General features: G+C 33.7%; 1 protein-coding gene across 4 annotated transcripts in view; it reads left to right on the plus strand.

Annotated features, from left to right (window-relative positions):
- The first annotated feature begins 2,002 nt into the window (after positions 1-2,002).
- The window catches only part of LOC132739668 (uncharacterized), a 35,189-nt gene continuing 11,527 nt past the window's right edge, over positions 2,003-25,664 (plus strand). The window contains exons 1-10 of one of the 4 annotated variants that reach the window (XM_060727427.1): positions 2,072-2,153; positions 7,327-7,457; positions 12,713-13,300; positions 14,032-14,242; positions 14,754-14,906; positions 18,689-18,835; positions 20,803-20,881; positions 21,455-21,513; positions 23,199-23,355; positions 23,677-23,735. In XM_060727427.1, the coding sequence (XP_060583410.1) occupies positions 13,250-13,300; positions 14,032-14,242; positions 14,754-14,906; positions 18,689-18,835; positions 20,803-20,881; positions 21,455-21,513; positions 23,199-23,355; positions 23,677-23,735 (916 nt within the window). In that variant the 5' untranslated portion in view covers positions 2,072-2,153; positions 7,327-7,457; positions 12,713-13,249. Of the gene's footprint in view, positions 2,154-7,326; positions 7,458-12,712; positions 13,301-14,031; positions 14,243-14,753; positions 14,907-18,688; positions 18,836-18,892; positions 19,049-20,802; positions 20,882-21,454; positions 21,514-23,198; positions 23,356-23,676; positions 23,736-25,664 lie in introns of all 4 variants that reach the window. The other 3 variants (XM_060727424.1, XM_060727426.1, XM_060727425.1) reach the window with 3 other exon arrangements.

The raw sequence follows: 25,664 nt of genomic DNA on the forward strand, positions 1-25,664 counted from the left end.
TAGACATATCAAGACAATTAAGATGTTTTTATGATTGATACATAAATAAAGTTTTTGGTTGAATTTTGTGACAATAAATGTAATCATATTAAGCAATGTTTGTTCTTTATAGCACCCAATGCTGTTTGAACGATATTTTCTGCAAAAAATTCTGAAGTAGGCAAAACATAATTGTCATTTCTCTGCAAAAATAGAGAAAATAAGAATCCCTAAAGAATTTAAAGTCCAAAACGGCAAAATTGAAAATGTTTGAAAATTCCGGACCATGTGTTTGACATTTCGGATCATGCGTTAGACACTTCGGACCATTGTTTTGGACATTCCGAACCATGTGTTGGACATTTGGAATCATGTGTTAGACACTTAATTCTGACAATTGTTTTGGACATTTCGGATCAGAATATTTTTTTTTCAATTATTCTATAAACTAAAGAGTAACTTTAGAATATATGAGACACCATGGAACGATTTTACACCTATGCAATTTATATTTTATATATTTTGCCCTATAAATGAAGAAAATTAAAAACACAAACGGAAAAAAGCAATGTCGATCGACGTGTTGGTGACACACGTTTACAAATATTTTATCATAAGTATATACAAAAAGACATGACGAAATAGACGAATAGTTACTTAAACGAGTTCTATTCAGCAATTAAAATATGTGAAAAACTGCATTGACAAGGATGTTGTTGTTCTTTAATACCTATCATTTTGTAAAAATTGACTTGAAATAGGTATATTCAGCGTGTGTGGGTAATTATTGTACATGTGTATTATTAAACAGTTGATTAAACATGTGCGTAACTCAATTTCAATTCTTTTAGATAAGTTAAACATAGCATCATAATCTATCATTTGTATGAAGGGCATTCGCATAAATATATCCAACGCTAACAAATATACATGTACATGTAGATCTAATGGTATTCTATTATTGTTTTAACATTTTTTCAATATTAAAAAATGTCAACAAATAGAAATTCATAAATGAATTATGATATAAATATTTTACATGGATAATCAAAACAATAATATATAAGCTTGTCGGGAAATGTGAAAATCTCGTCGGACTGGTCTTTTCTGCAGGAAAAGAGTCAACTCGGCCCTATACCAACTCGGCACGGGTCAACTCGGCCCACTTTACAAAAATATAGATAACTAATTAACTTTGCTTTGCATGTTGTTAAGGTAAATGAATAATAAGAAATATCTTATTATTATATAATTATACATTGTTCTTCTGCCGAAATAAAGTATATTTAGAAAAAAATGTTATTTTAAAATATGTCTTGCAGATTCGATAAAATTAATACAGATCTAATAAAAATGTGTTTCCTTAGATGCATTTTGTTTGTAAAGTAATATTATAAAAAATATGAAACAAAAACGTGTTTACTTAATATCATAAGCTTCTATATAAGCACTGTTTGCTCTTTGTTATATATTTATAAACTCTCTAGAGCTGTCTCCACCAATTGACAGTCTCTTTATGAACTACGTAAATAACCGAGGTAAATCGGGTGAAAAAAAAGAGTTGTTTCCCTTAGTTTCCTTTTATTTAAATTTACGGTTAAACCTACCACGAGTCAGAAATACAGTGAGATACTCAATCGGTTATCTTTACTCGCAATTCTACTGATAAGAAAAGCCTGTCTGCTGCTAGTTCGGAAACTGTCAATCGGTGTATTATAAATAATTACAATAATTACAATAAATAGTGATAACACAAACCTACATATTAATAATTGAAATGTGGGCCGAGTTGACCCGTGCCGAGTTGGAATAGGGCCGAGCTGACTCGGGGGCATTTATCATAAGAAATCATTGTAATAACACCCTTAAATAACAAAACAAATATAGTCCCAAAATCTGGTCCGAAATGACCAAAAAATCTGGTCCGAAGTGTCCGGTCCGATACGTCCGTGGTCCGAAATGTCCGTAATTCGTTGGGGGGCGTTGGGTTACCTCCCTTCATTTTTCTGAAAAGTAGACTGGTCTCCGGGTTTCCCAGCGTACTTCAATAAAGATCAAAAATGGGACAGGGAACCGGTCCCCTTCTAACAAGGAAGTGGCAAGGTAATGGAAATATTTGTTTTTGGCAAAATAAAGCACTTTACAATGTTGACAACAAGGTCTGCTGGTCTAAGGTAATAACATATATATAAATATGTACACACATATATACTGGCAAGTTAGCCCAAATATTTGAGACTACTGGCAAGTTGTGTTCAACTTCAGCACATTTTTTCTAAAAATGAATGAAAGTTTGAAACTAGGGCAGACATATAAAGAAAACAAATTGTGCGTACTGTAGTGTTGTTATTACAACTTTCTAGTTTTTAGGATGGTCAAGACAAGGTGACATAATTTGTGGGCACACTTTGTGTTCAGATTGAACCCCAGCAATCTATACATTTTTAAGATGGATTTGAATCTTAATAACTTGAAAGATTCTAGATTCTAGAAAAGATTTTTAGCTTGATTGATAGAAAACTCATGTTTGTGGTTGGGGTGGTGGTCTAAAGTAAAACGGTATCTGCTGTTGATGTCATACGGTATTGGTTACCTAGTCTAAAAGTTTTGACAGATACAGTACTGGCATGTATAGTCCAATATATTACTATTAGACATTATACAAGCTTTAGTACAGTGATTTTTTCCCCAATTTTTAAAACAACCTGTGGCTTTCTGAAGGAGAAAATATAGTGCAATAAATCAGAAAAGGGGGAAAACCTGAAATCAAATTTCATCAACTGAAAATGGAATTTACCCACACATTTTACAGTTTTATGAAAAAAATTAATATCAATTCAATTAAACATACATGGTACATAGCAGAGGCTATCTATAGAGATAGCTTTCCGTCTTCTAGCAGATATAAGTCAGATGCTGTTAAGTCATGGGGTCTGGTAAGGAAGAGCACGAGGCATTTTAGGGGAAAATATTAGCATTTTTAGGGGAAAATATACCTGTTTTGGGCTAGGGGAAACAGCCTTTATTCGGCTGTAAAATACAGTGAAAAAAATCACTGCTTTATATGACAATCATACACTATACAAAGCTTGTAATGTCTAATATATCTTTGTCTACAAATCATGGATATGCCAGTATGTTCTTAATAAACCATTTATCTGTACACAGGTGGCATTACTGAATAACCCTTTTACCGTCCTTATATGACAGTTTTTTGCGCGTGTGCACAAGGACAAATGCCCCAATGTTTAGGTCACGTTTTGACAACACACAGGTGAAAGTGATTTAAATGAAAAATTTTGTGTACCTATTGCCAAACTGACACTTAGATTTTGTCAAATTCAGGCATCTGCTTGATTTGTTGATACCAATTTTAAAAGAACACAGGTAAAAAATAAAGGTTTGCACGAAAAATACAGGTACTGCTTTTGTAAAGGAACTACTCACATGCCAGTTCTGGTTGGATAGATAACTCAGACTCTTGATAAATATTTTTGTTTTAACTTTGTTTTTTAACAAAAAAGCACATGGTCACCTACATTGTAGTAATACAGGAGCAGGACAGACCTTGATATGGGACATAATATATTAGGACAAGCAACTGGAGATTAGCACCAATACTTTGATAAAGCTGTATTGATTCATTTGTATAGACAAAATAGGGATACAAATTTTTATCAAACACCCGACTACACAAAAAACTGTAATCATCCCATCTACCTCTTTAGGTGTTTAGAAAACTTGAAAAAGGTGTCAGATGCATACTTAAGTTAATAGTCAAAAAGCCAGTAAAACATTGTACCATTTAACGCTAAATTGAAACCAGAAATTACTTTTTTGCCAATAGTAAATTCTGTGTTCCATTGCCGCTTCATTGTCATAACTTGATAACTTGTTGATATTGGTAGTCAATTTATTATCAAGGCAAACCGTTGTCTTCATAATTGATTGTATACCTATTCCTAATTAATGTGATGTAAAATTAAAAATTCAATTGAATACTTATGTTAATAATAGTATTAGTAATGAAACAAGGGCAAATAAATGTAGGATTGGCAACTTGATGGACAAAATAATAACGTCTTTATTAAAAGGGCAAGCCCATTCTTCCTGTGAGCCTCTATCATAATGTACAGTTACAATGAATATATAAATAACAAAATATTAACAGATAAATTATACAGCATTAAGCCTATTACAACATTCATATGTAACTGAATTCTAGTGCTTAAATATTGATTGAATTTTTTTTACCATATCAGCTATCTTTTGTTGTTTTGTTGTATTAATTACTGTAAACTACTTTTTTAACATCTTCCTTCCTGTTAAAATTTGTTGTAAAATAGGTTGAATGAATAAGGTTTTTTTTTTTTTTTTTTTGGGGGGGGGGGGTTACCTCTATTTAAATGTCCTTATTTTAAATGACTGTGCATAAAATAACTGCTAAATTTGATTTAAGAAAAATGTAGCTAAGGGCCACATTTTTCATCAATTCTTGATGGGTTTAAATTCACTTCAGGTTTCTTTCATAATTCATTCAGTCAAAATCTAGGTCACTTAGTCAAATCTTAAGAAAAAAATATATACATGGACAATATATACTTTGTGGCACAATTACAGCACACATTTTTACTAAAAATGGAAAAATTCAAAAACATAATAATATGCCAGCATAAGAACAACATTGAAAAGTTATCTACCATTGTACCATAGGTATGTGACAATACCTAGTATTGAATATTATGAGAATCTTATAATGGGGGAAGATCTGTTTTCAAAGGTAAATGTACCAGGCTAGTTTTTCTTTCCTTCAGACACCTTGACTTACCATTTTTCTTAGCAGTATCAGTTTTTGAGAATATTTTTTTGATTAATATGAATGTGGTATTTTGGTTACATTTTGATTTATTCGGGGAAAAGCAAAAAGGGTTTAAAAGATAGTTCATTTTTCCTTGTACATGTAGTTTGGAGGAAAAAAATTGCTGGAAATTTATTTTGACCTTATAATGAAATTGTTGAAAAAAAACTTATCAGTTGAAGAAGTTTTTGATTGGTTAATAATGTTTCTGTTATAAAATCATAGCTAGTAAAGGAAATAACCTCTAAGGGAAATTTCAAGTGTTTGACAATCAGACTAAAATCACTGTTGATTATCAAATTGAATCTGAAGGATACAATCAAATAAAGTCATGAATTAATTAAGATTTTACACAGAATGTTCTAATCACTTCATAAAACAAACTGATTATCCAAAGTATTCTTGTTAAGTTATTTTCATACACACTTCTAAAAACTTGTATATACTTCACTAAAGTGCTTTAACTTGTTTCATACTTTGCTTATTTAATAATCATGGTAACGTATATTGATATTTTAGAATAACTATTGATAGTCACTGTCACCAGACTTATACCAACATTTTTGTGTCGCCTCTACGGAGTAGTGGCGACATATAGGGATCACTTCTCCGTCGTCTGTCTGTCCGTCTGTCTGTCCGTCACAAAACTTGTCCGGACTACTCCTCATAAACTACTGGTGCAATTTCATCCAACTTTACAGGAATGATCAGTACCAAGTCTAGTTGTGCATATTGTCAGCATTTTCCGGTTCAATGATTTTTGTCAGAGTTATGGCCCTTTAATAATTTTTAATTTTAAAGTTTGTCCGGACTACTTCTCTTCTACCACTAATGCAATTTCAATGAAACTTTTCAGGATTGATCTGTAGCTCAAGTCCTTGCGCATATTGCACGGGTTTTCCGGTTGAATGATTTTTTGCGGAGTGATGGCCCTTTGATAAAAAGGTGTTTTTTTCTGTGTGTTGCCAGATACACAAAAGCTTGTCCGGACTACTCCTCATAAACTACTGGTGCAATTTCATCCAAACTTTACAGGAATGATCAGTACCTAGTCTAGTTGTGCACTGTCCGACTGTCTGTCCATCTGTCACAAAACTTGTTCCAACATGAAATTGGCCATCATGAGGCGACACATGTGATCACTGATTGCTCTTGTTTTTAGCTCACCTGAGCATATGCTCTTGCTGAGCTATTAGGATCACTCTTCGTCTGTCGTACATCGTCCGTTGTCCGTTCACTTTTAAAACAACATCTCCTCTGAAACCATAAGGCAGATCATAATGAGACTTCACAGGGATGTTCCTTGTATGAAGCCTTAACAAAGTTGTTCAAAGAATTCCATTCCATGCAGAACTCTGGTTGCCATGGCAACCAAAAGAAAAAACTTTAAACATCTTCTTCTAAAAAATCCAAAGAGCTAGAGCTTAGGTATTTGGCATGAAGCATTTTCTAGTGAGTGTCTACCAAGTTTGTTCAAATAAAAGCCCTAGGGTCAAAATTGGCCCCGCCCCAGGGGGTCATTGATTTTCCCTATATGCATATAGTAAAAACTTTAAAAAATCTTCTTTTAAAGAACCCAAAGAACTAGAGCTAAGATATTTAGCATGAAACATCTTCTAATTGGTGTCTAACAAGTTTGTTCAAATAAAAGCCCTTGGGTCAAAATTGGCCCTGCCCCAGGGGGTCATTGATTTTCCCTATATGCATATAGTAAAAACTTAAAAAATCTTCTTTTAAAGAACCCAAAGAGCTAGAGCTAAGATATTTAGCATGAAACATGTTCTAATGGATGTCTACCAAGTTTGTTCAAATAAGAGCCCTGGGGTCAAAATTGGCCCCGCCCCGGGGTCATTGATTTTCCTTAAATGTGTATAGCAAAAACTTAAAAAAACTTCTTTGAAAAAAAACCAAATAGCTAGAGTTTAGTTATTAAGCACGAAGCATCTTCTAGTGAGTGTCTACAAAGTTTGTTCAAATAAAAGCCCTGAGGTCAAAATTGGCCCCGCCCCGGGGGCCATTCCTTTTCCTTATATGTGTATAACAAAAACTTTAAAAAATCTTCTTTGAAAAAACTCAAATAGCTAGAGTTTAGTTATTTAGCACGAAGCATCTTCTAGTGAGTGTCTACAAAGTTTGTTCAAATAAAAGCCCTGGGGTCAAAATTGGCCCCGCCCCGCAGGACATTGATTTTCCTTATATGTTTATAGCAAAAACTTAAAAAAACTTCTTTGAAAAAAAACAAATAGCTAGAGTTTAGATACTAAGCAGGAAACATCTTTCAAATAAAAGCCCTGGGGTCAAAATTGGCCCCGCCCCGGGGGTCATTCCTTTTCTTTGAAAAAACCTGAATAGCCAGAGTTTAGATATTAAGCATGAAACATCTTCTAATGGGTGTCTACAAAGATTGTTCAAATAAAAGCCCTTGGGTCAAAACTGGCCCTGCCCCAGGTGTGTCATTGTTTTAAACTATATGTCACATATCTTTACAGTAAAGAAAAAAACTTGACCAGCTAGACCTTAGATGTTAGGCATGAAATATCTTCTAATGGGTGTCTACCAAGTTTGTTCAAATAAAAGCCCTGGGGTTTAAACTGGCCCCACTACGGGGGCCTATATACAGGTGAGCGACTTCAGGGCCATCATGGCCCTCTTGTTTATAGTTTCCGAGTATAAGTCTGACACTAGAAAATGCTTAATAAATTTGAGCCGCGTCACGACAAAACCAACATAGTGGGTCTGCGACCAGCATTGATCCAGACCAGCCTGCACATCCGTGCAGTCTGATCATGATCCATGCTGTTCGCTTACCAATTCTATTACAAGTAGAGAAACTGATAGCGAACAGCATGGATCCTGATCAGACTGGGTGGATGCAGAGGCTGGTCTGGATCCATGCTGGACGCAAACTCATTATGTTGGTTTTGTCGTGACGTGGCTCATTTATCATTATTAAAGATGCAAAAACTTTTACACATGAAATTTGATAATATTTTATGGAATAGATATATATGTACAGTAAAGATGACTCAGTATTATAAGGGTGTTGGATATTTTAATACAGACATAATGTTTACAAATTGTACAAAAATCTGACTTTGCAATTCCTGGCACAACTGTTGGCACAGCTTTATTGTTAAAAATTATGAAATCATGAGAAAGTTAAATAAAAAAAGAAAAACAGATCTATGGGGGATTTGGCTTTAAAAAGCATGGGATTTGGACCAAAAGTAGGGGAGTTAAAAATTATAATTTATCAACTAGCTGATCTTGAATATAAGTCAGCTGCTGTTAAGTCTTGGTTAGTGGAAAGAATATCATTTTTAAGTAGAAAATATTGTGGACTAGAGTGAACAGCCTTCATTCAGCTGTAAAATATATGGGGAAAAAGTCACTGATAACTCATGCCCACTTGCATTAGCTAAACCTAAAGTCTGCTGGTGGCAACAGTGGACAACCAAAGTACAGACCAAGATCAGCAGGCACATCTATGTGCTCATGGTATACACTGTCCAATTTTCAGTCAATTTATATTTTCGTTAAAAATGATTAATGGTTTTGCAGAAATTGAAATATGGACAAGTTCATTTAATTTATTTGTTAGTGGCACAAGGGCATTATCACATGGGTGCAAGTTTTCAGACATATGCCTGAAGCTCCGGTTTTTTGTGACAAATTTCATCATGTTTTACTATTAGATTATGTAGGAAAATGATTATGAATTACGGTATTCATGTTTTTCCAAATTTTCAACTTGCACCAATGTTATCAAGCTTTAAAATCTGTGTTAACAATTAACTTCATTTATTGCACACAAATAAGTCACTTTGACAAAAATACTTTACATATCTAAAATGTTTCAGGTAAAAAAACAAATGTAACTTTTTTATGTAAGATTTGTTATATAAATAAAGATTCTGTTTTTCAAAATTTAATGCACTGACAGTCAAAGTCAATTTCAGGTAATATTAAAGCATCAGATTTAGATTAGAATAAACATGATTGTATGGAAAAAAAAAATATATTGATGGTAATGTGCTGAGCATGGGGGCAAGCAATGCTTTTTATCCCAAACTTAAATTTATTTTCAGTACATGAACTTAGTAACATGTAATATGCTCTGCAACAATCCGAAATGTGAGTTTTTCCAAGCTTATCCCCCAGAAGAAACAAAGTTTTACTCTTATGGCTTCACACTGCACTACAGGTTACAATAGATTAGTTAACCTGTTGTGCTTTTTTTCAAAGCTGTAACTATAAAAGTTTGTTTGTACTCCAAAATATTTTTAATTCTGGAGTAAGTCTATTATATGAATACTTTCAGCAGTAATGCTTTGAGTTCTATTCTGATGCCTCATAGAGAGAGCCAAGGGTTTGCTGGTTGAATCCTTGGACAAGGCGTAATTTCCCTATGATCATTAATCTCGGGCATGGAGTCTAATAGATGTTTATCTCTCACCACTATACAGAAATCATTTGCCAGGATTAGCTGGTTGTCACTTGTGCAGAAATTAATAGTTACTGGTTTATTTATCCAGGAAAACTGGTTAGATGGATATACCTCAGAGATATGACCAAAAATGTTTTAAATTGGCATTAAAATACTGGAAAAAAAACACACACAAAAAACCCAAAAAGATGGCTTGGCTGATGTTTTATTAAGTTGGCATGGATGCTCATTACATGAACCTTTCATACTTATGCTACTGTTAAAAGTTAAGATAAATTTGAAAAATCTTAACTGATGGATGGGTACCAATTAAAATTAAATACACTGTAATGTTTCGCTTCAGTAGTTAGTTTGAAAAAAAACAAAAGCATGTAACAAATCAAAATATCATCCAATTGAAATTAATGCCCAAGTGAAATGTAGTAAAAGTACAATATTATTGGCGACGCCTGTCAGCGGCGTCGTCTATTATGTAATGCTTTTTATTTTTGCCTATGGAAGGAGCTGTTATTATTAGCAGTTAATTTCATGTTGTGTTAATTAGTTTTATTTTGATTCGTAAAAATCAAGTAAACAAATGTGTTGTTATATTTGTATTTAATAACTTTATGTAAAAAGCATGTGCATTGTGATATTATTTTCACGAAATTGCAGGTTAAGTTTAACAGCTTGTCCCTTAGTTTTATTGACAATACTAAAACCCGGATTTCGAATATCGTTGTGGTCTAGATTGAGGCCGAATCAGTTCATTCATTCATTTATACATTTTCAAAATTTTCCTACAAGAAGAAAGTTCACCTGCAATTGAGTATAAGAATAGGTAATGGAACTGTTGTAAACGATTATCCTATTGATTTTATCCTTATTACATTTATCTGTTGCGCAGAATGGTTGTTTTTACAAAGTGTACCAGTATCCGGATGTTGAAAGCTATCCGATTTTCTGCAATTACTGCTGTCACATGGCCATCTATTTTTTATGAATACTTTACCATTAATTTGCATGGCTTAATAAAACTGAGCATGCAGCATTTCATAATTTTGCTGTTTAGGGTGTTCTTTTGGGTTTCAGGTTTTCTCTATTTTAAGGGGAAGTAACTCATGTTTACTAAATTATTTGTTGTTTTCTGTCTATCTTAGGTATTACTTATAATACTATTTCTGTCGTATATAATTCACCAGTTGTAAGGTCATCAAAAGCATGTTAATGTTAATGTTAGGATTTCATATTTATTTAATATAAACTGGGAATTATTAATGTTATGTGCATACATGTATATCTTAGACTGTAGTATATTAATATGTTGAGACTTATAATTTTTCTGCATTTAAAGAGATACAGTTATGTCATTATTATTAAAGGGATGAGACTTTCATTTAAAGTTATAAATGATAAAACATGCATTGATTGAAAATGTCCTTAAACTTGGATCAAGCAATATAATTAATAAAGTCTCAAAAAATCATATTCTGAATAGTTATTCTATTTTTTTCTAACATGTGCATAGTTTGAAAAGGACTGCTTCTGTCTTATCTATTTGTAATGAAGGGACACCGGTCTCAACCTCCAGGTCTCCTGAGTCAACCCGACAACAGACTGTACATAGAGTAGATTGTTACTTGCCCTTGAATAAATTTGTGCACTAAATTTATAGTGGGTAATTTGTGCCACATGAAAACCAACATAGTACAAAAAGTAACCGGGCGCCAGATGAAAACATGAAAATACAATCTACCACAAAGTGGTTTGTTTGTTGCATTTTCATGTTTTTGCCCGGTGCCCTTGATGCAAAATACAAATCAGCCTTCATAAAATTTCTTATGTTGGTCACAGGTTTGAGTTCTGGTCAAGCTCAAAGTTTTTCTCAATCTGTGACTGCATGTAAGCATGAGTTCAATTTCCTATGCTCTGTAACATAAGAAATTCACGGACACAAATCGATATAGTGGGGAAATATGTTGTGGTTTAGAACTGTTTCATTATTAAAGAGAAAATGTGTAGCCGGCCGGATAGCTCAGTTGGTCTTCTGAAAGTCATGGGTTCGAGTCATGGTCAGGCAGTTTCAGTCAGGGTTTAGAAGTGGCTTTTCAATTGACACATGTTTGATTCATTTAACAGATTGCATTATTTGAAATGGACAAAGGCAGTATTGCATGATACTTTTAGATCTACAAAGGGCATTTGATACAGTTGAACACACTATACTGCACATGAAGAAGTTGTTTTTCTTCTTCTTCATGAAACTTCAAGCATCTGCCATATATAATGACATTCTTACATGGTTTAAGTCTTATCTCTGATAGACCGCAGCTGGTGGATGTGGCTGGTACTCATTCTACTACTGCTCTGAGTACCTATGGTGTCCCCCTGATGTTCATTTAAGGTCCTCTTTTATGTCTAATATATGTCAATGACATGTCTTCAACCCTAAGCAATAAGCTTTTATTATAATGCACAGGCACGAGTATCAGACCTGGGAAGAAAAAATATGGCCAGATTGATAAAAAAAACCTGTGTTCATCTTAAAAGTGTCAACAACCAAAATAGTTGATAGTATATTTTTAAAGGGGATCATTATTTACATTTTTTTTCTGTTTTTTATAAACACAGTTTTTTTTATCAATCTGGTCATCTGGTCATATTTTTTCTTCCCAGGTCCGATACTCGTGCCTGTGATTATATGCTGATGACTCAGGAACCCTTGTGTCTCGTAAAATAAATCTGAAGAAATTCTTTCTTATAGCATGAGTCTTATAAGATTGCTTAATTGACTATAAATTGTCTTTGCATCTTGGCAAGACAGAGTCTGTTCTTTATTGGTTTAGGTTTCAACTTAAACTGGCCCTAGCCTCCAGGTCACATGTAATGGTACTGCTATAAAGTACACATCTTTTGTTAAGTATTTAGGTGCAAATCTGGATCAAATTCTTTTGGCGTCGCCCTTTGATGCTTTGCATCAATGCTTTTCTTGTATATTCTAACACACCCGCATTTTCCGCATTTATAACAAAAGTGTGTGTTATTGTGCAACAAATACACTGTTGACATTCTATATATATAGACATGTGACAAAACCATTATGACCAAACCATTAAAAATGCGACGGGCTGAAAATAAGTACGTAAACAAATCAGGCTCAATTTAACTTGATACCTGGTACATGTACGGCAGTATTTATTTGTTGATATTGTGTTAGAATCAAAATAATATATCCAAATCAGTGCCCTCCTCATATAATTCCCAGCATCCAAACTCCAAACAGTGATTTTATTTAGCGATTATATCACTGTTTTTTCGGATATAATATAATATTTCTTAATTATGGATTTATTGTAATAGAAGGCCTGCTTAACCTTTGATATTGTTGTCCATGTATATTATTCTCACAGTTACAAAATCGTGACTTAATTTCCTTCTTTTGTTTTCAGGTCAAGTTGTTTTATTGAAGTCTGGAGGATTGTACAAAACAACCCCACTAAAACAGGACACTACCATTGTACAATGAAGGAAATAACCACTCTGTTAATGTCAAGTATTTTTGTATGAAAATCATCATACACCCCTATTCATAGATTTGAGTGAATCTGAGTTATGTATGTAGATATACCATTGTGATTTTATAGGGTGTTCAGGACTTGTTTGTATCTTTGTTGACTGAAGTGGTACAATGTACATCTAGTGACATACAAAGCAATTTTTTTCTGCAAAATCAGCTCAAATTATTAAGTTTTTATAAACAATTGATTTTTCAAAAAAAACACACAAAAAAACAACAAAAAAACAAAACATGATAAATGCATCTAGAATGGAAGAAACATCGCATGAAGAACAATAGGCGTGATTTTCAAAAAATGAAATTAATGTGAAATGAAAATAATGACAAATGACTACTTATAGAGGATATGTTGTGAAAATAACAATAATATACATGTAGATTAACAAGTTTTAAAGTGTAAGAGAGGACAATGAAGATCAGGAAAATAGGAATTCTCCAATTATGGATTTTGATAATATCAGTAAGTATTGTGTTGATTTTTGTTTCCATGTAATCTTGTATAATTTCATGTAAAAATTACCATATCAAATAAATCATAACAGTGCTGGAATCAAAATTAATAAGCCTTAGTCACCTGTATAGAGCCGGTCCAGCCGGCAGTGCACATCCGGGTAGTCTGCCAAGACTCTATACTGTCGGCTGATCAACATAAAAATTTCATCTTGATATCCAAAAATTTTATAGTGAATTTAAGCTTGACAAATCCATTGAAGAAAAGGCAGCATGTTGATCAGATGGTTTAAGGAACTGCATATCAGAACACTGATGGAATCACTTAGTCAAAGTAAATCTGAAATATATGTATGATTTGTGTTGACCATTGTTAAATTTTACAAAAGAGCCGCGTCACAACAAAACTAGCATAATGCGTTTGCGACCAGCATGAATCCAGACCAGCCTGCGCATCCGCGCAGTCTGATCAGGATCCATGCTGTTTGCTTACCAACTCTATTACAAGTAGAGATACTGATAGCAAACAGCATGGATCCTGATTAGACTGTGCATATGCGCAGGCACAAATGTAGGTAATATAAATAAGTATTATATTTATATTCTTTGTTCATATCAAATAAAAAGACAAATATTATGATTGTATGAAACAAACTCTTTTGTAATAAGAAATTTCTGCGGGACTCTTAAGAAAAGATAAAATAAGTTTGATTGACAGTATATTATGTCCGTCTTTTCCAGGTTCATGGTGTGGTTGTTCATCCATTTGAGTCTAAAAATAAACATGGTCCACAAGACAATGGATTAACAACAACAATTGTCAAGAACACATATGATGAGGATGAGTTTTTCAAAACATTTTGGCATGAAAAGAACAAAGGACTTTGTCCCTATGGTCAGGTACCGCAGAGGAACAAGACTGTCTGTTGCTATGTAACAAGTTGTGGCCCAGGTAAGGGAAGTCACTCTGTCTTGACTTTAGTTAACAGTGTTTTAGCAACTTTAAAACTGTTGTATCCATTGGTATTTTGAGTGTTAAATATAAAAAGAAAATCTGGTAAAAGTGTTATCCCTCGGGAGCATTATTCGCAACAAAATAACATGAAAATTGCAGCATGGTTAAAGTCTGTTCATGAGGGATAATGAAAAAAGTGCATCATTCTTCATGTCCCCTAGCACCGGCTTGAGTGAAAGGCAATTTTCAAAACTTAAACGGCTGGAATCAATGATCTTTAAATATAAAGACACTGAAGTAAAGTACGGGGGCAACATTTTACAGCTGCCACACTGCACTCGACACCAGTCCTGCTGTTGTGAAGTATAAATAAGTAAAAAATGAATAAGCTGTTTAATCATGAGAGTTACTAAATTTGCCATTGTCTGCACAGCTACACAGTACATATGACCTTTCTGCCATTGAAATTAATATATTAAAACTAAATATTATAAATTTTCTGTTTCAGGGTATGAGATAACGGAATGTGAGAAAAATGGGACAGAGGACAAATGTACCGCTTGCGAACCGGGTTTTATACAACTAAATAACATCACCTCATTTTATATGGATGACTCCAAGTGTTTTTTGAAGTTGCCAAACCATAGTGACTGCCCTATACGTGCGTTTTCCAAAATGTTTTTAAATTTTGCTTACTTTTGTAGTATATGCACAAAGGTAAAAGTTGTAATCAACCAATGTCCGTCTCTAATGTATGTTGCAATCATTTTAAGTTTATAAAATAGAATACAGTAAACTCCCCTTATAACGAACCCATTGGGACATTCAAAATCTGTTCCTTATATCTGGAGTTCCTTGTAAGCATATAGCGAATTAGTTCCTTGTATCAGAAGTTTTTATAGATTTACATATAACAAACTGATTGTTTACTATATTGTCCTCCATTTTGAAGAGCATTCGTTTAAGAAAAATAGCTCATTAGAGTTCGTCATTAAGAATAAAAAAGATTTTGATTTTTTCTTCCTTTTATATTAAATATCTTCTATTATATTTTAAGGAAGACCTTAACTTATAAAAGATATAGATTTCTTTTCATTTAAATCAAGCGTGCTTTGTACTTTTCAATGGATTTTATTCAAGAAAAAACATGCATTATGTTGTTGAAAACTGATTGTAAATCAGATCATAATTATTTTCCTGGAGCAAAACTATAAAAGAAAAGAAATAATGGAATAAAATGAATAGTCGTTTTATCTTGATGAAAAAAACTGATGCTAAAAATATCATAAAAAGAAGGCTATACAAATTCATTTTTATAGCTGTATTGAAGGACATACAACAATAAACAGTACATTTGGCCGAGTTTTAATCTGTGCCGATGAAAACGAAAGTAGAATATGTGGGATCTATTTACAGATAGCCATTATTTTGGAGTTTGTTATAAAAGTGTAAATTTCTGTACTTTTGATATAATTGGGACAAGAAAATGAGTTCCTTGTTAGCCAAATTTCCTTATAATTGTGTTCGCTATAACCATATTTTTTATACAAAATAAATTCGGGCCCAAAAAATTGCTCCTTAACCGTGTTCACTATAAGTGAAGTTTTTTATGTATGTCCAAATTGTATAGAGATGGGTCTGGATCCATGCTGATCGCAAACTCACCATTCAGGAATATCCACCATGACTCTGATTGGCTCTCACATTTTTGGGGTTGAAGATAAGTCAAAATTCTGTCATTTACAAGTACCAAAAATAGATTAAATTTTTTTGTGTAATCAATATGCTTATTCCTATTAATCATGCTTTAAAACAGTTATAGTATATAGAACTTGACTGTTATGTTGAAATATCATGGCCTGGAACTGCTTCTCGGAGGTTTTCAGCACAATGATCACGGCTGTCTCACGCCATGATACAGTGTAATTCCACATAACAGTTTGTCGCTATATATAATTTTTTATTTATTTTTGACATGAAACCTGTAAAAAAACAATGGTTTTACAGAAAATTTTTATAAGGAAACCCCCCCCCCCCCCAACTGAATTTATTTAAAAAAATTTTGTTATGTTTTGGGTAATTTATTTTTTAAATTTATGAAAATAAAAAGTTTAAAAGAAACATAAAAACTAATGTTGGGAAACCCATAAGTTAGTAAACAATTTCTGTTGAACCAGTTTTAATTTTTTAAACATTCAAGGTCCCAAATTTTTTTGTTACTTTTTTAAGATTAAAACAAAAAAAGGAAATTTTTTTATCTTTAACAAATTCACATGATATTAAAGCCAAACTAGTTGAACAAAGTTCTGAGATAATTTGGTAGTTTTAGCTGTATAGTAATAGTCGAGATGAAGGCAAACCTTTGTCATTAAGATGAATCCAAGCAAGTCTGTACCTTTATTAAGCTTGATTTGACCGCTCATCTTTATATTTTGATAAAAAAAGTACAAAAAAGAAAGGAATTGAAAATATTTTACAATTGCCTTTTTTATCCCTAAAGGATTTTCAGGAAAAAAAACATGGTCTTTTTCCTTGTGCAGAATGATGTATCTTTGTAGACACAAGCATTTATCTATATATGTTTATGCTCCCCGAAAAATTTCGGGGGAGCATATAGTCGTCAGGTTGTCTGTCCGTCCGTCCCGAATTCGTGTCCGGCCCATAACTATGTTATTTGAAATCAGATTTTAAAACTATTTCACAGAAATGATCACCATATTGAGACGACGTGTCACGCAACATTTGGGTCGCTACCTTGAAGCTCAAGGTCACAGCATGTCCTTGCAGCAAAATCGTGTCCGGCCCATAACTTCATTATTTGAAGTCGGATTTTAAAACTATTTCACAGAAATGATCACCATATTGAGATGACGTGTCGCGCGCAACATTTGGGTTGCTACCTTGAAGGTCAAGGTCACAGCATGACCTTGCAGCAAAATCGTGTCCGGCCCATAACTTCATTATTTGAAGTCGGATTTTAAAACTATTTCACAGAAATGATCACCATATTGAGATGACGTGTCGCATGCAACATTTGGGTTGCTACCTTGAAGGTCAAGGTCACAGCATGACCTTGCAGCAAAATCGTGTCCGGCCCATAACTTTGTTATTTGAAGTCGGATTCTAAAACTATTTCACAGAAATGATCACCATACCATATTAAAACGACGTGTAGCAAGCAACATTTGGGTTGCTACCTTGAAGGTCAAGGTCACAGCATGACCTTGCAGCAAAATCGTGTCTGGTCCATAACTTCATTATTTGAAGTCGGATTTTACAACTATTTCACAGAAATGATCACCATATTGAGACAATGTGTCGTGCACATCATTTGGGTTGTTTTTACACTTTGAACTTTTTCTGTGACATAACTATGACATAACAAAAGGTATACCTTCCTGTGTCCAAAACCTATTTGGGGAGCATCACCCGGTTCAACCGGCTCTTGTTTTTAATCATTTATATGGGAGTGGGTGGGTGGTGCTTTTTTGTGCCCGCACTTTAGGGGGGCATTTTAGTTTTACCCTTGTCCGTCTGCCCATCTGTCTGTTCTCATTTTGTGTCACACTTACCTCAATCAGTATTTGACCTAGAGTCATAAAACTTTACAGAAATGTTGATCAGCATGTTTAGTTGTGCACCTGGGTATTTTTGTGTGGATATATTTAGTATTTTTTTAGAGTTATTGCCCTAGACTTAGTAAAAATTTGCAATTTCCAACTTGTGTTGCATGTAGCTCAAAAATATTTGACCTAGAGTCATGAAACTTTACAGAAATAATGATAAGCATGTGTAGTTGTACACTTGGGTATTCTTGTGTGGATATATTTCATATTTTTAGAGATATTGCCCTTAAGACTTAGTAAAAATTTGCAATTTTCAACTTGTGTCTCATGTAGCTCAAAAAGGATTTGACCTAGAGTCATGAAAAATTACAGAAATGTTGATCAGCATGACTGTGTAGTTGTGCTCCTGGGTATTTTCGTGTGGATATATTAAGTATTTTTAGAGTTATTGCCATTGTCTTAGTAAAAATTTGGGGCGTCCGTGGCCGAGTGGTTAAGGTCGTTGACTTCAAACCACTTGCCCCTCACCGCTGTGGGTTCGAATCCCGACAGGGACTTTGGATTCTTTCATGTGAGGAAGCTATCCAGCTAGCTTACGGAACGTCGGTGGTTCTACTCAGGTGCCCGTTCGTGCCTGAAATAATGCACGGAAGGGCACTTGAGGTCTTCCTCCACCAGTAAAGGTAAAATAATAGACCTAGAGTCATAAGATTGACAAAACAGTTGAGTGTGGGGGCACCCGTGTCCTATGGACACATTTCTAGTTTGACTTTGAGGGTACTTTCTGCGGTTCAAGGATGTAAATTAGGGTAAATTAAATGGTATATAGATACATTGATAGAAGTTATGAATAATATTTTCTTTCAAACTTATATAGAGGATATGAAGCCATCAAAAAACCCTGTATTTATGGAATTCCCAATCCTTTGCTCATGCAAGCACGAGATCTGTTACTTCGAAAAAGAAACCACATGCAGTTTGAAGATGGTATGTGAAGACGGTGAGCAGCTGAGTAAAGAAGGAAGTAAGTTGTTAGAGAGTTTTTGTAGAAATTTGTGTTCATTCTTTGTTTTTCTTTCAGAGTTTATGCGGCCATATTGGAAGGAATTTGATTCATACATTTTTCCGTATCCATGTGAATGCTTGATTGAAAAATGTTATGTAAAGAACAATGTAGGTAATTGTGACCGAACCGAGGAATGTGATTCGAATTTTCAAATGAACAGAATTAGTGGAAGTAAGCACATTGTTGTAGTTGTTGTTGTTTTATTTTCTCAGGGGTTCGAATATGAAGTGGGGTTGTGGGTGGGTGGAGGAAGGGAGGGGTGTTAACATTTAGGAAATTTAAGACTTCAAAATTACAATATTGCATGTTTAGTACCTTTGACATATAAAATATTTGAGTGGAACACATCTGTGTTGTTGACTTTTTTGTGTGTAAAAATATTAAAAAGGTTGTTAAGGGTGAAAATAAAGTGATTTTATAAAGTGCATGTTTCTCTAGAACATTTTATTTCTTGCATGAATATCAAATCATTTTGCTTTTGAATTATATATAGATGAAATTACAGTAAAAATAATATCATAAGATTACTACAGAAACAAGCAGATATGAAACTCTCAAGTGTCTGATGTCCCAATATATTCTACTATTTTGTCAACCAATGGACAATGTGTGGCGGCGTGGCTTGAGTGGTTAACGCGTCGGACTAGTAATCTAAAGATTGCTGACCGTTGTTTCCTTGAGCAAGAAACTTTACATTCATTGCTTAGTACTGGCTGGTTCCAGGAACAAATTCGAGAGTGTTTCATTAAACTTACAGCTTCCAACACAATTGAAATAAAATAAATTTGTATAAACTTACCAATGGACAGGGCGACAGGACAGACCAGGGCAAATCTATAATTCCCCACTCCAAATAGTGGGAGAATAAAATTTAAAATTTTAAATGATTACAAATATTAAAAGAACAAAAACATTTTCACTAAAAGATATGCATATAAATCAGAGTTCATTAAAAAAAAAAATTTAAGAGTTATGCTAGCAAGTTACATATATGAAATGCTAATATTGCATTTTTTGATACATATGAAATGCTAATATTGCATTGTGTGATACATGTGAAATGCTTATATTGCATTTTGTGATACATGTGAAATGCTTATATTGCATTTTGAGATACATATGAAATGCTAATATTGCATTTTGAGATACACGTGAAATGCTTATATTGCATTTTGAGATACACCTAAAATGCTAATATTGCATTTTGTGGTACATGTAAAACATTAGTATTTCATTTTGTGGAACATTGGTATTTCTGTTTGTGAAACACTCGTATTTCATTTTGTGAAACATCAGTATTTCAGTTTGTGAAACATCAGTATTTCAGTTTGTGAAATGTTGCTATTTCATTTTGTTAAATAGAGGATATTTGTTAAGTTCAGTGTAAGATCGGAATATATTTCACCGAGTGAGCACCAAAAGGTATATTTCACGAGTGGCGCAGCCACGAGTGAAATGTGAACTTTTGGTGTTCACGAGGTGAAATATATTTCGATCTTACACTAAACTAAACAAATTTTCTTTTTATTACATGCAATCAAACGTTAAAAAGGACATTTTTACCTAATAATAAATGAATAGCGCGCCAAATAATTATACAACGTGACGTCATTTACGACGTCACGTTATTAAGTTGGTTTCCAGTTCTGTGTACGCTGGTATTTCACTGAAACAAAGGGGCTTAAATTCAAAACAGTGAGATTATCAAATTGATAATTTCACTGTTTCAAACAGTGAAATTATCAGTTTTAATTCACTGATATATTTCTATAAACCATCGAAAAGCATGTAATAAATATTCATATTTCATTTTGTGAAACATTGGTATTTTATTTTGTGAAACATTAGTATTTCATTTTGTGAAACATTCATATTTCAGGTTGTGAAACATTGCTATTTCAGTTTGTGAAACATTCATATTTCAGTTTGTGAAGCATGTCCATGGTATGCATATAAGTTTGAAAGAGGATGTCAACCTTGTACAGTTAATATCACACTGTTGAGGTAAACATACTTTCTTCAATTTGACACTCTCAGATCCTTATTTGTTGAAATTTTATGTGAACAATAAAGACAGGCATTTTGAAACATGATGTTTTGTAAGAAGATTAATAATTAAAATAACTGGTCTAAATTATTTGTGCATCTTAAAAAAAGATGATTCTTATAAACATGTACGAGGGATATTTGTAAATACGAAAACAAGAAATACATTTAAATCAAGAAGTAAAATGTACACCTGTCAGACGGGGGGCAAGTTGAACATCAATTTAATGCGATGGCACAATACAGTCCATGCTTTGCAAAATACTCGCCATTGCACAAGATGCAACATTGGTGTCAGTGGATCCACTGGCTGTATAAAGACCTACACCAGTCCTCATTGTACTGAGCGACAATGTTGTCGATGGCAATTCGATGTTCTGCAGGCATCTTGAACCACTGATTTCCTTTCAGTTGAGTCTTTATGGTGTATAAACATGTATAATCATAAAATAATTTTCATTAACTTGTTACAGAATATTCTCATTATGATTATGTAAAGAATGTAATATATTATGATATTTATTGTTTCAGGCAAGGAAGGCCAGAAGGACAATATATACCTCCTGAATTAAGAACCACAACAATAGCAGGTAGGACCTATTTATACATTAAAAGGCTGTATCTTACACATTGGACAATATTAACTGTCCCTAATGTAAGCTTGTCACTTCGAAGAAAAAAGTCTGGTCTACCATGGAAAACATTTTTTTGCCTCCATTCAAATAAGTAGGGGTATATTGCTTTGCATGTGTGGTCGGTCGGTCCATAGACCAAATAGTTTCCGATCAATAACTAAGGAAAGCTTATACCTAGGAACTTCAATGTGGTGTAGGGATTGTTCATGACCAAAAGATGACCCCTATTGTTTTAAGAGTCTTAAGGCCAAAGGTCAAGGTCAAATTGACCTCGAATGTCAAAATGGTTTCCAATTAACAGCTCAACAACTCATGGGACTTTGACCTTCAAACTTCACAGTTGCATTTGTCTTGGCCTGTAGATGATTGACCTTGTAGGTAAAAACGGTTTCCAATCAATAACTTGGCCTTCAAACTGCATAGGTGCATTGGTCTTGGCCAGTAGACTACTTTGACCTTTAAACTTCACAAATGCATTGCATTTGGTCAGAAGATGACCTCAATGGATTTTTGGGGTCAAGTAGTCAGAGGCCAAGATCACATTGACCTTATAGGTAAACTCACGAGCCCTTTACTTTGGCCAGTAGATTACCACTATTGATTTAAGAGTCAAAGATCAAAGTCACATTGACCTTGTGAGTAAAAACAGTTTCTGACCCACAAGTTGCCTTTGATATTTTTTATTAAACTAATAATGCTTGTGGTATACACATTACAAGGTCTATGTAATATTACAAATTTGCTGTCATTTGGGAGGCCTATTTGATTCATAAAATTTTATATGTATATATTTTTTGGTAAGATTTGTGATAACTTTGTCATAAAATTGCTGCAGCCAACCATTACAGTCACAATGACCTAGTGACTAGTCATGACCAGTAGATAACTCCTATTAATTTAGGTCTACTTCTCTATAATTATCAAAGCTACCTCTATATTCACCTCAAATTTGTTACTGAATCGTTACAGTCATTAATTTTGTTAATTTTTAGAGGATCATGAGATGTTTCCTAGAGTTTCTAAGCCTGTCACACACCCTTCACCCCCTCCCCCTGTCCTCTCTCTCCCTCCCTCCCCGATATGTTGGTGTACGGGCAAGACGTGGTTATGGTTTTAAGTGCAACTTATTTCTCATCAATTATTAAAAGTGTTGTCTTCAGTATTAACACACCTGTCTTCAGGTTGACTAACAATGACACAGATGTATTACTCTAGCATGAATACATACTGAAGTTATTCCCCTTTGCGAATTCCTGCTTCACTCTTTACTTATTATCAAGCTCTGAGATGAGTCTGGTACAATTGAGCCACATCATGACAAAACCAACATAGTGCGTTTGAGACCAGCATGGATCCAGACCAACCTGCGCATCCACACAGTCTGATCAGGATCCATGTTGTTCGCTTACAAACCCTATTACAAGAAGATGAACTGATAGACAACAGCATGGATCCTGACTTGACTGCGTGGTTTTGTCATGGCATGGCTCAATTAATTATGACATGACAGCCATCGTTTAGTAACGGGCAAATGCTTTTCTACAAATCAAATTGTACTTACGCATAAATACAGATTCCTCAAACTGTAAGTTTTAAACTTAAAAGGATAATTCAGAAATACAAATGTTTTATATTTTCAGTGACCAGGAAAGCAAATGGTCCTAATATTAAATCAAATGATAATCAGTCTTTTGAGGTACATGAGGAGCCTGACTTGGAGGGAGGAATTGGTAAAGACACTGACTTCAACCAAGTTCATCTAAATGCTGTTTCCATTGCTGTCTCTGTTGTCGCTGTGTAAGACAACTTTGTATATTCTTTTTCCTTTAGACTATTAAAATTGGCAGTGAAAAACATTTGAGCCGCGCCTTAACAAAACCAACATAATGCGTTTACGACCAGCATGGATCCAGACCAGCCTGCGCAAAAAAAAAACAACTGTCTATTTGATTTTGATAATATAATTTTTCAAATAATTACAATTGTAAAAAAAAAATGACACAAAAAATCCCACAAAACTGTGACAGTTATGGGGTGGGGGGGGGTCACTTTCCTGTATGTACATAATGAGGAAATTTTCAAAAAATCATCTTTATTATTATATTTGTTTATTTATAGGTTGGTTGTAGTGTTAGGTCTTGGCGTGTACTGCTTTAGAAAGAGAAGAAAGTCACAAGGTGTGTATGCTTCTTTAAAAACAGCATAATTGTAAAACAGAAAATTTAAACATTAACTTATTACCAAAGAAGTAAGAAATGACCGCTGCATGAATACTTTATTGAAATCATTAACCTGCTGATAATAATGGTAAAAGCAAGAGCTTCTGGGAGCAATTTTAGAGTTATTAATTATTCAGTTTTGATATCAAATATCTGTAAATAAATTAACACTAGTATGCTTGTCGGTTGGGCTTAACTTAATGGTAGCCCAGGGTTCTATGATATCATGGTACTTAACGTTTATCGGAAGTTATTTAAATGCAAATTTCATACAATAATGAAAATTTTTTCTATTTAATTAGTGAACTTTTTCCAAAACTGTTTGTCCAAAGTTTTTTTAATACTATTTCATTGTCTGCTATTTGGCATGATTTCAGTGGAGGTTACTATGGTATCACTGTAATCCCCAAAAATGCAAGTATGGAAGGTAGATGGATCAAAATCTTCAAATTAAGTTCTGAAAAACTTCCAACAGTTAACTTGCTTTAAATGTCAAAATTGATAAACAGATTATATTTCAGTTAATGGAATTATAACATATTTCAATTGTCTGCATAAAAACAATGAAGGGAAATTTAGTAGTCAAATATCATGAAGTATAAAGATTTTATAAAATAGTTTTCCTACCACAAGTATATTCATTATTCACAAAATTAAATTTATTGGCAGATGCTATATGAGTTAACGTGACAGTTTTGAAAATGGTAGCATCGACATGTGTTGCTTTTACTTGTGGTTGCAGAAAATGTAAATACCGTGATAGCATAGAACCAGTGATATCATAGGAACTGATTAGTGTATATCATTTAGATATGATTTATGAGTGAAATTAAATATAAAACGTGTGTGAAGAAGGTCATTCTGATGAGAAAAAGGTTTATTGTATTTAAAAAATTTACAAAAAATTCAAAAATGTTAAAAAACTATTCTGTATACATGTAGTTATTAATTAATCCACCGGCTGAGAAGTAAAGATTTGTTTGCAGAGGTTTTAAAAACGTGATCAACTGTACTGTTGAGAATTTGAAAGTAAGGCTACGATGACATTTCACCATTTTTTGTCATCAGCGTACTTTGCAACAGGATGTGAACAAAGTGTCAATTGAATATAAATATATGCAAATAAAAATCATGAATTGGTTTCTTTAGACAATGGACATAGAACTGCAGAAATAAAACACTTCAGTGTAAGGTTGACAATGCCACAGAAATAAGGTATCAAAATTGTAAGATTTACAAGGGGGTGAAGGGAGGGGGTCTGATTACAAATCTGATCTGTAGCCAATCAATTTTGAAAAAAAAAGCTTTTAGTGAACTCAGAAGTACTTTAAAACCAGCTATGTTTCATCATAGGGTACATGTAACTAATGAATATATTGGTTAACGGTTCATTTATATGAGAAGCATTTCACATAATATTGCATTTATATGTATATGTGTTACTTTCTATATAATTGAGCCGTGTCATGACAAAACCAACATATTGGTTTGCGACCAGCATGGATCCAGACCAGCCTGCGCATCTGCGCAGTCTGATCAGGATCCATGCTGTTCGCTATCAGTTTTTAGCTCACCTGTCACAAAGTGACAGGGTGAGCTTTTGTGATCGCTTTTCGTCCGTTGTCCGTCCGTAAACTTTTGCTTTAAATGACATCTCCTCATAAACCACTGAGCCAATTTCATCCAAACTTCACAGGAATGTTCCTTTGGTGGTCACCTTTAAAAATTGTTCAAAGAATTTAATTCCATGCAGAACTCTGGTTGCCATGGCAACCGAAAGAAAAAACTTTAAATATCTTCTTTTAAAAAACCATAAGAGCTAGAGCTTAGATATTTGGCATGAAACATCTTCTAGTGAGTGTCTACCAAGTTTGTTCAAATAAAAGC

The sequence above is a fragment of the Ruditapes philippinarum genome, unplaced genomic scaffold (assembly GCF_026571515.1).
Source record: "Ruditapes philippinarum isolate M1 unplaced genomic scaffold, ASM2657151v2 ctg584_1_1_1_1, whole genome shotgun sequence".
Lineage (NCBI taxonomy): Eukaryota > Metazoa > Mollusca > Bivalvia > Venerida > Veneridae > Ruditapes > Ruditapes philippinarum.